General features: G+C 34.8%; 1 protein-coding gene across 1 annotated transcript; it reads left to right on the top strand.

Annotated features, from left to right (window-relative positions):
- Positions 8,405-11,104, top strand: LOC109332031 (RNA polymerase II transcriptional coactivator KELP). The gene is made up of 3 exons (XM_019566876.1): positions 8,405-8,780; positions 9,502-9,607; positions 10,716-11,104. Exons 1-3 carry the CDS (start codon positions 8,487-8,489, stop codon positions 10,808-10,810), a joined length of 495 nt encoding a protein of 164 aa, XP_019422421.1. The 5' UTR covers positions 8,405-8,486; the 3' UTR covers positions 10,811-11,104.

Below are 14,176 nucleotides of genomic sequence, written 5' to 3'. Positions count from 1 at the left end.
TGACAACCTAGTCTCTTTGTGGATGTAGTATTGTTTAGTAGTGAATATAAGTGATCATCATTCTACCATTTTAGGACATACACTAAAACGAGGATTTTGGACCTTGGTGTTTGGAGTTAATCAAAGTAAAACATAAGAACTTGTCTAAGTAGTTCAAATACATAAGAAGTTGTGAAATACTTTCATCATTCAAAATGATCTTGTCTCCTCAAGAATTTGTTAATACTTAGTTTATGTTTCTTGTTATGTGCATATCAAATCAAATAAAAAACAACCAAAATATATTCACTCATTATTTGTGCATTGACATATTCATATGAGTCATTCTATTAGGCAATTCATTGTGGTTCGGCATAACCCTATACTATACTACAATTGAATGTTGAAAGAGGTGTAAATTCTAAAATAGTAAAGTGTTATTAATAAATTTATTTGTTGAAACACCTTTTAATATACAAAAGTGATGAAACTAACTTACTAACTTTTATTTATTGTTATTTACATTCCGCAATTTATTTATTCTTTAATACCAACCTTCCTTAAGGAAGAAGTTTGGTTTGTTAATAAAAGGCCCGAAAGAGAGTAAATAAATAAATGTCACTTAACTTTATTATTCTTTTGTTCTTTATTTATTTATTTTTTGCTAACAACTAACTATTCATCATTTTTGTACATTAGAATATCATTAAACCGGTGTTGGAATTTATTCCACAAAACCGAGATGGTATTCAAAGGTACTTAATAATTATGTAATAGGAGATTGCTTCGATACCATTGTATCGGCGTTAGAATTTATTCTAACAAAGCCGAGATGGGGCAAAGAATGAATAACTTATTCACATGATTATTATAAGTAAGTTGTAATTGGAATATTCTTGAAACCATTATACCGGCATTGGAATTTATTTCAACAAAGCCGAGATGACGAACAAAGAATAAATCCGAGTTCACTTACTTAACCAAATAAAGAAAACACACTGAAGGGAAAAATCCTTTCAACAAATTGGCACCGTTGCCGGGGACAATTTGTTGAGGGAGAAAACCTCTAAGAAAAAACCTTTCAACAGAATGTTAGACATCAAATATGCACATCGTTTGGTTTCAATAGGACTAGTGACCTGGGGAAGTATTTGGGGGGTTCCGATCCATCAATCTCGGTCTAGAAGGAACAACTATAAGTATATCTTGGAATCTACTCAAAATTGGCTCAACAATTGGAAAGATAGACATCACTCTTTTGTTGGTAGACTGACATTGACTAAATTGGTTCTTCAAGCCCTTCCGTCTTATGTGATGCCAACTACCGCTTTACCTCTCTCGGTTTGTGATAATTTGGATAGGATGTGTAGGTATTTCATACGGGGAGACAGTTCTGCTAGCCGAAAGACTCACTAGTTAAATTGGGAGGCCCTTTGTCATTCAAAATCTTCAGTCGGGCTTAACATCAAGCATTCCAAGTTAGTCAACTAGAGTTTTCTAATGTAGTTGTCTTGGAAGATAAGCACTAGCAAGGAGGACCTTTGGGCCAGACTTGTTCAAGCTAAATACAATTGTGGCCGTAATTTGATTCCCAGGATTGCTAAGGCCTCCCGTGAATTGCCTATTTGGAAATGAATCAGAAGAAATTGGCCTAATTTTGACAAAAACCTGGGTTGGAGACTCAGAAATGGGAGGCTTCTAAAAGTTCGGAAGGACAAATGGATTCCTAACGAAGATGCTTTAGTTTACCATTCCTGGGCCGAGACTGAGTTTTTCAATAAAGACTTCACTATTTCGTATTTCCTAGGCCCTAATAGCGAGTGGAACAACCGACTTATTTATGCCCCTGTTGCGATGGGAACTGCTCATAAAATTTTGGCTTTACCCCCTTATTTGGATCAAATTCCCTTGGATTATGTGGTTTGGCTGGGCTCGAAGGATGGCTCATTCTCCATATCTTCAGCCTATAGGTGCATTGCTGGACATCAGAGGTTGCTGCATAATCCCGTGCAGTGTCAGTGTGGTAGAGGAATGGTCCTCTCTGTATTAACCTTTTGCTGTGGAGGTTGATTAGCAAGTGTCTTGGAACAAATGAGTGTCGTTTCCTGCGCAAAATGATTGATTCTGCTTGCTATTCGAGATGTCCTCTTCTGGACACGGAATTATATGCCTTTCTGGACTGCCCTCTGATCCAATCTGTTTGGGTTTTTCGGCTGAAAGTTCTACTTTCTCATCCCTTTTTTTCTGGTGCTCTTTTGGATTGGTGCACCACCAATCTAAATCAGTCTCTACATTTGATTAATGAAATGGATTGGAACCCACTTTTCGGTATTGCACTTGACTCTGTTAATTCATAATTCAGTTTTGTTAGTTAGTTAGTTTACTTTCTAAATTTAGCAATGAAGTTAGTTGTGAAGCAACTATAAATAGAAATGTAGTTTGCAAATGTAATTCAATCAATTCATATAGCTTCTTGCCTTTACTTGAATTCATATACTTTCTTCTTCACTCATTCTTCTTCTTCATTCTGATTTCTTTCTGGTTTATGCAACATTGGTATCAAGAGCATCCAGCTTACATCGATCCAAGGACAACACAAGATCACCATGGCAAATAACAATGGCTTCACGATGACACTGCCTACACTGGTTGGAAAGAACTATGAATGATGGAGTGTACAGATGAATGTCCTTTTTGGATATCAAGAAGTTCTTGATATAGTGCAGAACGGATATCAATCCCTTGGTGAAGATGACACTGAAATTCAGATATCCAACTACAGAGAATGCAAGAAAAGGGACTGCAAGGGTTTGTTTCTAATACACCAATGTGTAGATGAAGCAAATTTTGAAAAAATCTCCAATGCCAAGACAGCTAAAGAAGCATGGGAAAATCTTGAAAGAAGTTATGTAGGGGAAGAGAAGGTGAAGAAGGTGAAATTGCAGACTTTGAGGAGGGAGTATGAACTTGTGCAAATGAAAGAAAGTGACTCAATCTCAGATTACTTCACCAAAATCAGATCATTAACAAATATGATGAAGGGATGTGGTGAAGTGATGAGAGATCAGTTGGTGGTTGAGAAAGTGTTGAGAACATTAACACCTAGGTTTGACCATATAGTAGTAGCTATAGAGGAGTCAAAAGATCTTGAAGCGTTCAAGATTGATGAGTTGCAAAGTTCATTAGAGGCACATGAACAGAGAATCAAGGAGAGACATCACGAAAATGAGACTGAGCAAGCTCTACAAGCCAAGTTCTCCAAGAAATTCTCTGCTCAAGGATCTCTCCAAAGGAAACTCAAAGGCAGATGGAAATGTGACAAAGTAAAGAATCAGGAAGGAGCCAAACAAGAATCTGGTTCAACACAAAAATTCAGTTTGCAGGATCAAGCTCTTAGAAGAAATAAAAGAAGATTTGATAAGAAAAAGGTACAATGTTTCAATTGTAAGAACTATGGCCATTATGCAACTGAGTGCAGATACAAACAGGGCAATGGTGGTTCAGAAGTTGAGGCAAGGATGGCACAAGGTGATAACTCAGATGAAGAGCAAGTACTACTCATGGTCACTACAGAGAATGAACAAGCAAAATCAGATTGTTGGTACTTGGACACTGGTTGTTCCAACCATATGACAGGTCACAAAGACTGGTTTGTAAGGCTTGATGGCACTGATAGAAGCAGGGTGAAGTTTGTAGATCATAGTTCAATTGAAGTAGAGGGAATTGGTGATATTTCAATTCAAAGGAAGGATGGCAAACTGGCATATATTCACAATGTTCTGTATGTACTAAAAATGAGGAGTAATATGTTGAGTCTTGGACAATTGCTCGAAAGGGGATACACAATGTTGATGGCAGACAAGACTTTGAAGGTATTTGATTGTGAAAGGAACCTAATCTTGAAGGTTTCACTATCCAGCAATAGAACATTCAAGATTGGGATTCAAGTGAGCAATCATAAATGCTTAATGACCAATGCAACTCAAGAAAGTTGGGTCTAGCACGAAAGGTATGGCCACTTAAACTTCAAAAGTCTAGATTACTTGTGCAAAGTTGGAGCTGTAACTGGTCTACCATCAATTAGAACTCCTGGTGAGTTGTGTGATGACTGCCTAGCAAGCAAGCAAGCAAGAAACTCATTTTCCACCTATGTGCCAACCAAATCAGGAAGGCCACTTGAGCTGGTATTCTCAGATGTGTGTGGACCCTTTGAGGAGAACTCAATAGGAGGCAGTAGGTACTTTGTGACCTTCATAGATGATCTCACAAGGAAGGCATGGGTATACTTGATCAAGAGGAAGAGTGAAGTCTTCAACACCTTTCTTGGCTTTAAAGCTCAAGTTGAGAGACAATGCAGTCAGAAAATGAAGACTCTGAGAACTGATGGTGGAGGAGAATACATGTCATTTGAGTGGAAGGCTTTCTGTGTTAAAGAAGGTTTGATTCATGAGGTGATTGCACCTTACACTCCTCAACACAATGGCACTGTAGAGAGGAAAAACAGATCTATTCTCAACATGGCCAGAAGTATGCTAAGAACCAAAAGAATGCCTAAGAAGTTTTGGGGAGAAGCTGTCTCAACAGCAGTATACATCTTGAATAGATGTCCTACAAAGAGACTTGGTGAAGTCACACCTGAGGAGGCTTGGTCAGGCCAAAGACCAAGTGTTGGTCATCTTAGAATTTTTGGTTCTGTGTGCTACAAACATGTACCTGAGATTCAGAGAAAGAAGCTAGATGATAGGGGTGAGAAGTTGATTTTGCTTGGCTATCACTCTACTGGAGCCTACAGAACTTTTAATCCTCTGACTCAGAAGATCATGCTTAGCAGAGATGTGAGGTTTGATGAATCACAAGGCTGGAATTGGGACAACAATACTGTTAACAACTCAGAGAAAACTCATCTAATACACTTTGATGAAGCAGTTGTAGAAGAACCAGTAGTAGTGGATGAGGAACCACCTACAATTGAGGAGCAGAATAAAAGAAGACCTCATAGGCATAGACAAGCTCCACCAAGGTTGAGTGATTATGAGATCTTTCCAGATTCAGAAATCACAGTAGAAGGTGAACTTGTGCACATGGCTTTACTGACAGAAATGGAACCTGTAAGCTTTGATGATGCAATAAAACACAACCACTGGTTGGAGGCAATGAAAGAAGAGCTTAAGTCCAGAAGAATCATACTTGGGAGCTCACTCAATTGCCAAGTGACAAGAAAGCTATCACAGTAACGTGGGTCTACAAGGCAAAAGTAAATCCAAAAGGTGAAGTAACCAAGTTCAAAGCTAGACTTGTTGCAAAGGGATTTCTGCAAAAACAAGGCCTAGACTATGATGAGGTCTTTGCACCTGTTGCAAGGATGGAAACTATAAGATTGGTAGTAGCTTTGGCAAGTCATCATGGCTGGACAATTCAACAAATGGATGTCAAGTCAGCCTTCCTTAATGGACCTCTAGAAGAAGAAGTATTTGTCTCTCAGCCACCAGGTTTTGAAGTTGCAGGCAAGGAAAACTATGTGTACAGATTGCATAAGGACTCTATGGGCTCAAACAAGCTCCAAGAGCCTGGAATAAAAGAATAGATGGATACCTACTACAACTTGGATTTGTAAAATGCACAGCTGAGTATGGAGTGTACACAAAAGGATCAAGCTTAAATGAGTTGCTCATAGTCTGTTTGTATGTTGATAATTTGTTGGTAACAGGAAGCAGTGTAAATGAAATTGAGGTTTTTAAAGAAAGTATGAAAGCAGAATTTGAGATGAGTGATCTAGGAAGCCTTGCCTACTTCCTAGGAATAGAGTTTGTAAGAACTGAGGAGGGGATCTTTATGCACCAGAAGAAGTATGGCACTAATATTCTAGAAAGATTTCAGATGCAGAGTTGTAACTCTGCTTCAACTCCTATTGAAACAGGAACTCATCACAAGTCTCTGAAGCAGAAGACCAACTTGCAGACAAAACTCTCTATAGGCAGATGATTGGTTGCTTGCGATATGTATGCAATACAAGACCAGACATGGCTTATGGTGTAGGAGTGGTCAGCAGGTATATGGAGACACCAAAGAAGTCTCATTTTCTAGCAGTTAAAAGGTTGCTCAGATATCTAAATGGTACAGTTGAACTTGGCTTAATGTTTCCCTGCAAGAACAACAAGAACAACAAGCTTAATCATGAAATGTTTGGATTTAGTGATGCTGATTGGTGTGGAGACAAAGCTGACAGGAAGAGCACAACAAGATACTTGTTTTTACTTGGAAATGCTCCAATCTCTTGGTGCTCAAAGAAGTAAGATGTGGTTGCCTTATCCTCTTGTGAAGCAGAATATATTGCTGCTTGTATGGCTGGTTGTCAAGTGTTATGGCTTGAGACTCTTCTTGAAGAACTAAAGATAAAGAATGACAAGAGTATGGTGTTGTGTGTTGATAACAAATCAGCAATAAACCTTGCCAAAAATCCAGTTTCACATGGCAGGAGTAAACATATTGAAACTAGATTTCATTTCTTAAGAAGTCAAGTTAGCAAAGGAAGATTGAAGCTTGAATTTTGTAGAAGTGAAGTGCAATTAGCTGACATTTTAACTAAACCTCTAAAGAAGGACATATTTGAGAAGCTGAGAATCAAAATAGGGGTAGTAGAAGCAAATGAAAACTGAATTAAGGAGGGGTGTTAATTCATAATTCAGTTTTGTTAGTTAGTTAGTTTACTTTCTAAATTTAGCAATGAAGTTAGTTGTGAAGCAACTATAAATAGAAATGTAGTTTGCAAATGTAATTCAATCAATTCATATAGCTTCTTGCCTTTACTTAAATTCATATACTTTCTTCTTCACTCATTCTTCTTCTTCATTCTGATTTCTTTCTGGTTTATGCAACAGACTCTACATGGATATGCCGCAACCAACTTATGTATGACAACAACACTACTACCCCTAAACAACTTTGTTTGGAGATAGTTGCAAGGAGCAAGTGCACTGCTAAAGATCTAAAAAAGGCGAATACATCCTTAGTTCGTTAAGCCCTCCAAAATGTTCCGGTAATTCGGTGGTTTCCTCCTGATCTAGACTGGATTAAATTAAACTCTGATTGGTCTTTCTCTGCTTCATCAAATATGGTAGCGTGCGGTGGGGTGGTGTGAAACCATTTTGGGGCCTTCTTTTTCGCTTATTCGAGACAGTTGGGTCACTGTTTAGTGGTTCAAGCCAAACCGTGGGATATTCTAATTGGATTACAAATTCTTCATCAGTGGGGGTTTCGTAAGATTTGTATTGAGTCTGACTCGACTTCCAATATTCATTTAATTGGCTCAGGTTGTGAGCAGTCCCATCATTGTGCTGTTTTGGTTCAATATATTAGAGCTCTCTTGTCTTTCTTCCAACAAACTTCTTATGGTCACGTTTTTAGGGAAGCAAATTCCATAGCAGATGAGTTCACAAAGTTTGGCCTTAGCTTGGACCAGAATTTTCGTATCTTTGATGTAGCTTCTTCCTTTTGTTTTGTTAATCTGTTACTAGACAATGCCTCAATAGTTTACTGTAGGGGCCTTTAGTTTCTTCTTTTCCTGTTTCTGAGTTCTTGCTCCCCTATGTAATCATCGGGAAAAAAACTAACAATGACCATATTGAAATTTTAACAAAATTATTCTTATTCTTCTTATTTTATCCTTTCCAGTGTTGTTTTCAACTTACTCTACCGTTATTTTCTCTCTTGACAATAATAAATGTAAGAAAATAATTGATAAAAATGTTATTTTTTTTAAACTTTAAGAATGACAGTTAAATACAAACAACATATGAAATAACAACACGAAATGAACACATGAAATGCTTAATAAAAAAATATAATGAGTTGAATATATAAATATAATAAAAATAAAATATTAAGTATGATTATAAATCTATTTACTATTATTTATCGACGGATGTTGGTTCAAGTGGTACATACTTGATTCCCTTTAAGCAATGTCTCAGGTTCGAGTCTTGTGAATGAAAAAATACTTGATGGGAGAGTTATCTATAGACATAGTGTTGGTAGTAATAGTTATCCATAGACATAGTGTTGGTAGTAATGTAAGACACAACTAGATTGCTAGAATGACCAAAATGACAAAAAATTGATTCATATAAGATATACTTATTGGAAGAGATAACTACACACTCCAAAAAATATTAATTTCTTACCTAAAAGAAATGCGAAAGAATGCTCATAATAGTAACAAAATATGTTATTATTTAAATACATCTACAATATCCATCATTTTGTATTATTTCTTTTAGACTTTTGAATGTAAAGATATTTCTTTAATAAAATAATGTTTGAGAAGATTTACATTCCTTGTAGCTCAATTTTCCGCTTTTTCCTAAACCACAAAATAACAACCTAATTTGCTGTCTCTCTCTCTCTTCCCCTCTTCCTCTCTCTGTACTCTATTTTGCTCTATTTAGCTTAGTTCAATAGAACGTGTTTGGGTGTCAGAGAAATCAGCGAGACTCATAAAGTGCGAAAAAATGGAGAACGATAATGAAACCAAAGGAAGAATAGAAGAAACGGTTCGGAAGATTCTGGAAGAATCAAACATGGACGAGGTTACCGAGTCAAAGATTCGCAAGCAGGCTTCGAAAGAACTCGCCATTGATTTATCACAACCCCACTTCAAAGCTTTTGTGAAGAAAGTAGTGGAAGCTTTTCTAGAAGAGAAGCATGAGCAACAACAACAGCTAGAAGAAGAGGAAGAAGAACGACGTGAAAGGGGTTCTAAGGATAAGGAGTATGATGATGATGGCGATCTTATCATCTGCAAGGTTGAGACTTTCAATTTTCTCTACAACCCCTTTTGCTCATTTCACTGTTTCTGGTAGAGGAAGTGAATTTGTGGATTAGGGTTATTTTTTTAGTTTATAAAAGGGGATTGTGAAACATTTTTGAATGATATTTTTAAAAAGAAAATAGATTTCAGCTTCTCCTTATGAATTATATTTTTCAGCTACTTAAAAAATCACTTTTGCTGAAATGGGGGATTATTTTTGGCATGTATGGATTATGTTTAAGCTTCTTTTTTTTAAGAAGTGATTATCTTGATTAAATAATTACTCCTTAGTTGGTTTTTTACATAAGCTGCAAAACAAATTCTGCCTTTTCCAAAAAGGCTATATTTTGCAGCTTCTCAAAAGATCGTTTTTGCTAAAGCTATTTTTGTAGAATAACTTTTTTAAGCATAAGCAAATTGGCTCTAGATGATTTTTAATGTTTACTATTCTCCTTTTTTTAGCATAAACAAATTGGCCCAAGATGATTTATGATCGGTTATTATTCAAAAGCTCAAAACCGATGTTCCTATTTGTTTTCAATGCAAAATAATATTCATAGACCTGTGTAATTTCATCATTTAAGGACCTAACAACACATGGCCAGTTTTGCCAGCCCTGCATTACTCTTAGATATGTTATCCTACTGATTAAACCGGGAATAGGGTTGTTCTAAAAAATGATTTCTGCGAGTTATTTGTTTTATTTGGTATTTCAGCTTTCGGATAAGAGAAGGGTGACCATTCAGGATTTCAGAGGTAAAACACTGGTCTCTATTCGGGAGTATTATAGAAAAGATGGCAAGGATCTCCCTTCTTCCAAAGGTACTCTACTTCTACTAAGGTTTTCCTTTATGCTTGTTATTTAGTATCAAATCTGTTTCCATTGTTAGTGGATAATCAGTTTCGATAATGGGAACCGGAAAGTTTGATCCTTTTACCTTTCCCTCCTCAAAATAGGGACATACTGATAGTTTTGTTTTAACCATATCCATATGCTAAGATTGTCATTAAATTTGGAGTTTTGTTTTAACCATATTCATACGCTGACTTTTTTCATTAAATCTAAGTTTGTGAACAGAAAGGGCCCTGGAATAGAATTCATTTTTTGTTCAGTTGTTTTTTAATCCTTATTCTGCAATGATCAAGGTGTATGAGTCCAATACCCTGTAGTCTACTTTATGATTTTTCAAGACATTTCATTGGACTGTTTATGTCAAGTATGTTGAGTTCTTATTGTAATGATGCATTGCAAACCTGTCAATACACAATGCCTTCAAGATCAAAAGCATTACCCATGGCTATAGTATGTGGCTGTACTTATGTTTCAAATGCCATTAGCTTCAGTTCAACTTTAACATTCTCATGGATATCTAGTTGGTCCCATCGAATTTAAAAGGTTTAGAGATTTAGTTAGGGATTAAGCTTATCATTTTTACTATAATAACAACTCTTGTAATGGCTCCATTTGGTATTTAAGAAGCAGTAGGAGTAAATATGAGTTGAGACTCTCAGCATTACCTCAAACTACAAATGGTTTATATGTACTACTTACACAGATCATTTAAGTTTCATAATTGAAACTACTTGATTTCAATTTAAGAGTGGTATCAATTTGTGATTGACTACACCTCTCCATGGCACATTGCCAACTTGATTAGAAAGAAGCCTTCAGTGTTGCAAACTTCATAGAAAATTCAAAATTAAGAACTGCCTCTGTAGCTTAACATGAAAATTTCTATGCATATTTGTCAACTTCGTACTTGCTGGCTGTCATGCTTGTCAACTCGAGAATCAAGGAACAGGTCTTTTTACGAAGAAATGTGATGTAGCTTGTATGGTTATAACTGTGTGCCTGTATGGGCATATGTTCTTTGTTCCTTATTCAAAAAATTGAAGGCTGTTTCCAATTCTAACTTTGGTTGTGTTTCAGGAATAAGTTTGACAGAGGAGCAATGGTCAACCTTTAAGAAAAATGTGCCTGCCATAGAAAACGCAATTAAGAAGTTGGAGTCGCGTGATATATAAGGATGTAAGGGTGTCCATCTGCAGATTAAAGTATCCGTACCATTCCCCAGTTGAACATGAACCTCATTTCCCATGAAGATTCGAAGTTGGCATCTTAACTCTCAAGTAATGTGGCTCTTTGCTTTCTTATTTTTTGCTTTTTGGGCGAATATCCTGTATCAAGTGTCTTGAATGCCTATATCTATTTTAGAAGACTTTTGAGCACACTGAAACTGATACTAGTAACTTAAAACTAAATACATTGGTCTTGTGTTTCCTTCAAAATCCTCTGATTCACTTCCTTTTCATAAGTTATGTCAAGTTTTGCATATTGTCTTCATTATGGATGAACAAAACACTATTTTAAGGAACATAAAGAAATCCTAAAATGACAATGACCGCACAAGTGTCATCTTCTTACAATAAGAACATTCTAAAAATATTCATATAATATCACTATTTAATTAAATTTAAATAATCAACTATAATATTCTATCACATCCTCTTTCTAATGAACCTCATAACAAACCGCATAATATACATACTATCAGTACCCTCCATCTTTCCTCTTGGATATGATGATAAGGATTCGTTCTACTTGATCTTTCTAGAGACTTGCACCAGAACAGGTCGATCCTATGGCTAGATAGGGTCCAGACTTCTAAACCCCACATTGAAATCATGTAAGTCTTAAAACTCATACATTCTAATTTGATTCAAATATCCCAAGCTTCATTGCTCACATCAGTTTTAAAATAAGATATAAATATATACACTTTATTTTATTATCTATCATTCAAATTTAATTATCATTAAATTTTAAATATAAGTAATACAACTAAATAGTGAATATCATACTAATTGTATATGAATCTCATATATGTATCACGCACAATCAAATTCTTTAGGTATTAAATGTCTGAGATTAAGATGCATGGGTTTTTGTTTAAAAATTATGAAGTTTTTCTCTCAAGATAATTGATTTAGTATCCAATTAAGGAGGCCATTCGATTATGACATGTTTTCATGTTCAAATAATTGATTAAGTGATGTATTAATCAATTATGACTTAAGTTCAACATATAATTGAGTTGTGTTAATTGATTAAGTCGTGATAAACTTGGAAAAATAATTGTTTTAAAGAACCGATTATTTCACACAAGATTAACTGTGAACACTCAATTTTGTCCGACCTAAAAAGAAATATACTTCTAAATAATGAAATTTTGACAAACGATAATTTTATGATAAAAAATAGAATATTTGGAGATTGACTCTCATCAAATTTCGATTAGCAAATAAATTAAGATTGCGATATGAAAATATGCAAATTAAATTAAATTAGAAATTTGATATCAATCTAATTGTGTTGCACAAATCATTTTGATTAGAAAATTTAATCTATAGAGATTTGATTTCATAGAAAATTAAATCTTTAGAGATTTGGAATCAAGTAAATTGAGGTTGCAATATGAGAATAATCAAATCAAAGCAGATCAAGCAAATTTGATATCAATTTGATTATGTTACATTTTTAACACAATTTTGATTCTTTCCTTAACTTTCTCCAAATGATTAATTGGAAGATTCTCTCCTATTTGCACATGTGCAATTTTGTATTGCTATAAATAGGCATATGAACATATGAAAGATACATCATTTATTCTTAAAATTGGCCAAAAATCTCTTTCCCCTCTCTCAAAAACCTCTAAAAGAGAGAGAAAAAATAATTTTGTGGTTATAACCTCCAAAAAGTAACAAAACACTTTGATAGTTTTATCCCCTAATACAAAAATCTACACGACCCAAAAAATTCTCATCACAAAAAAAAAAAAGATATCAGATAACAAACTCCAACACAATCTCTGATACCTAAAAACCCTAATAAAAAAGCTAGAAACAATGCTACAGTAAAAGGAAAAAAACTGTGGAAAAAAACTGTGAAAAAAATCTATGCCCAAAAGAGAGAAAATAGATTGTGGAGCCGTGTGATCCCCTAGGTCAAGCACACATTTAAGTCATGCTCCCTCTATTCATCAACACACGTGTGTAGTGCGAGCCAACTTATAGCCGACACATGGCCAACCTAGTGTGCACTGGCTTTTCCATGGAGCATAGCCGTCTAATCATATTTTTATTGGTTTTAATTTTATTTTTTCTATTTTTTATCTATACCTATTATTTCTATATTATAAAGTCAAAATCATTTAATAAATAAAAATATTTTTTTATATAGTTATAAAATGTTTATAAGTAATAAATTTTGTAGGGATTGATTAAGGATAGAGGGACAATCGTCATTGATGACTTCTTTTCCTCAAGTCATCATTCAAACAGTCGCATTATGACGTTTCTTTTCATTCGATTAATTCCTAAAGTCAACAAAAATACATTTTTTTAATTAAAATAGTCAATAATAATAAAGTAGTTTTCATTAATAAATAAATATTTAAATCAAAATTTTACTAACAATAAAAAATAAAAAATTGTCTACCACATCAAGGTTGGAGGGACAGTCGTCACTAATGGCTTCTTTCCCTGAAGTCATCCTTTGGACTGTCGCGTTACGTTGTTTTTCCCCTAATTAAAACACACAACCAACAATCACTTTTCAACCAAAGAACTACGTAGCCTTAATTCCCTAATAGGGATAAGTAGGAGCAATGTTTCATCTTGTCAAGCACAAAAATAAATAAATAAATTTTCCCTTTTAATAATTAAATAAATAATCAAATAAGTCTAAAGTATAATATAAACCATACAATTTAGTATGGGTACCATTTAAAATGGGCGGATAGGATGCTAATACATTCTATACTCCGTAACCGACTCCCGAACCTAGATATTAAAAATCAAAAGCCCATTGTGATTTGGTTAAAAGACATTTCTAAAATTTTTACTATAAAATGTAGTGACGACGATTCTAAGAAGGTCGTGCAGTTGAAAATCGGAGCGCGACAACTGATGTTTTTACTAGGGATAATTATACTTTTAATTATTTGGTTATTTAAATTTCTCATAGAAAAAACAATAGTAATTTTTATTTGTTACTAAGTAATTGTATATTGTTCTTTATAACTTGTGATATGTTCTAGTTTGAGGGATTGTTTCCCAAAAATAGTATAGTATACAAGTTTTGTCACACATATACCCTATACCCGAGTATTAGTGATGTATTTTTTGATAGTGAGGACATTAACATCACTGGTCATAACCTTAGTCATTTTTTGTGTTGGTTATGAGGACCACTCATATTGTTACCAAGTATTGTGAGTTAGCCCCTCAAGCTGAGCTCTTGTTTCTAACCCCATGATATTTATGTTTCTCTTTTTGGAGAGTTTCATTATGGGAACCTTATAGAGAGTCTAGAGCTTGTTAAGGCATACA

Source organism: Lupinus angustifolius, chromosome LG17, assembly GCF_001865875.1.
Source record: "Lupinus angustifolius cultivar Tanjil chromosome LG17, LupAngTanjil_v1.0, whole genome shotgun sequence".
NCBI classification, from domain to species: Eukaryota; Viridiplantae; Streptophyta; class Magnoliopsida; order Fabales; family Fabaceae; genus Lupinus; species Lupinus angustifolius.
This window is presented reverse-complemented; position numbering and strand designations above follow the sequence as displayed.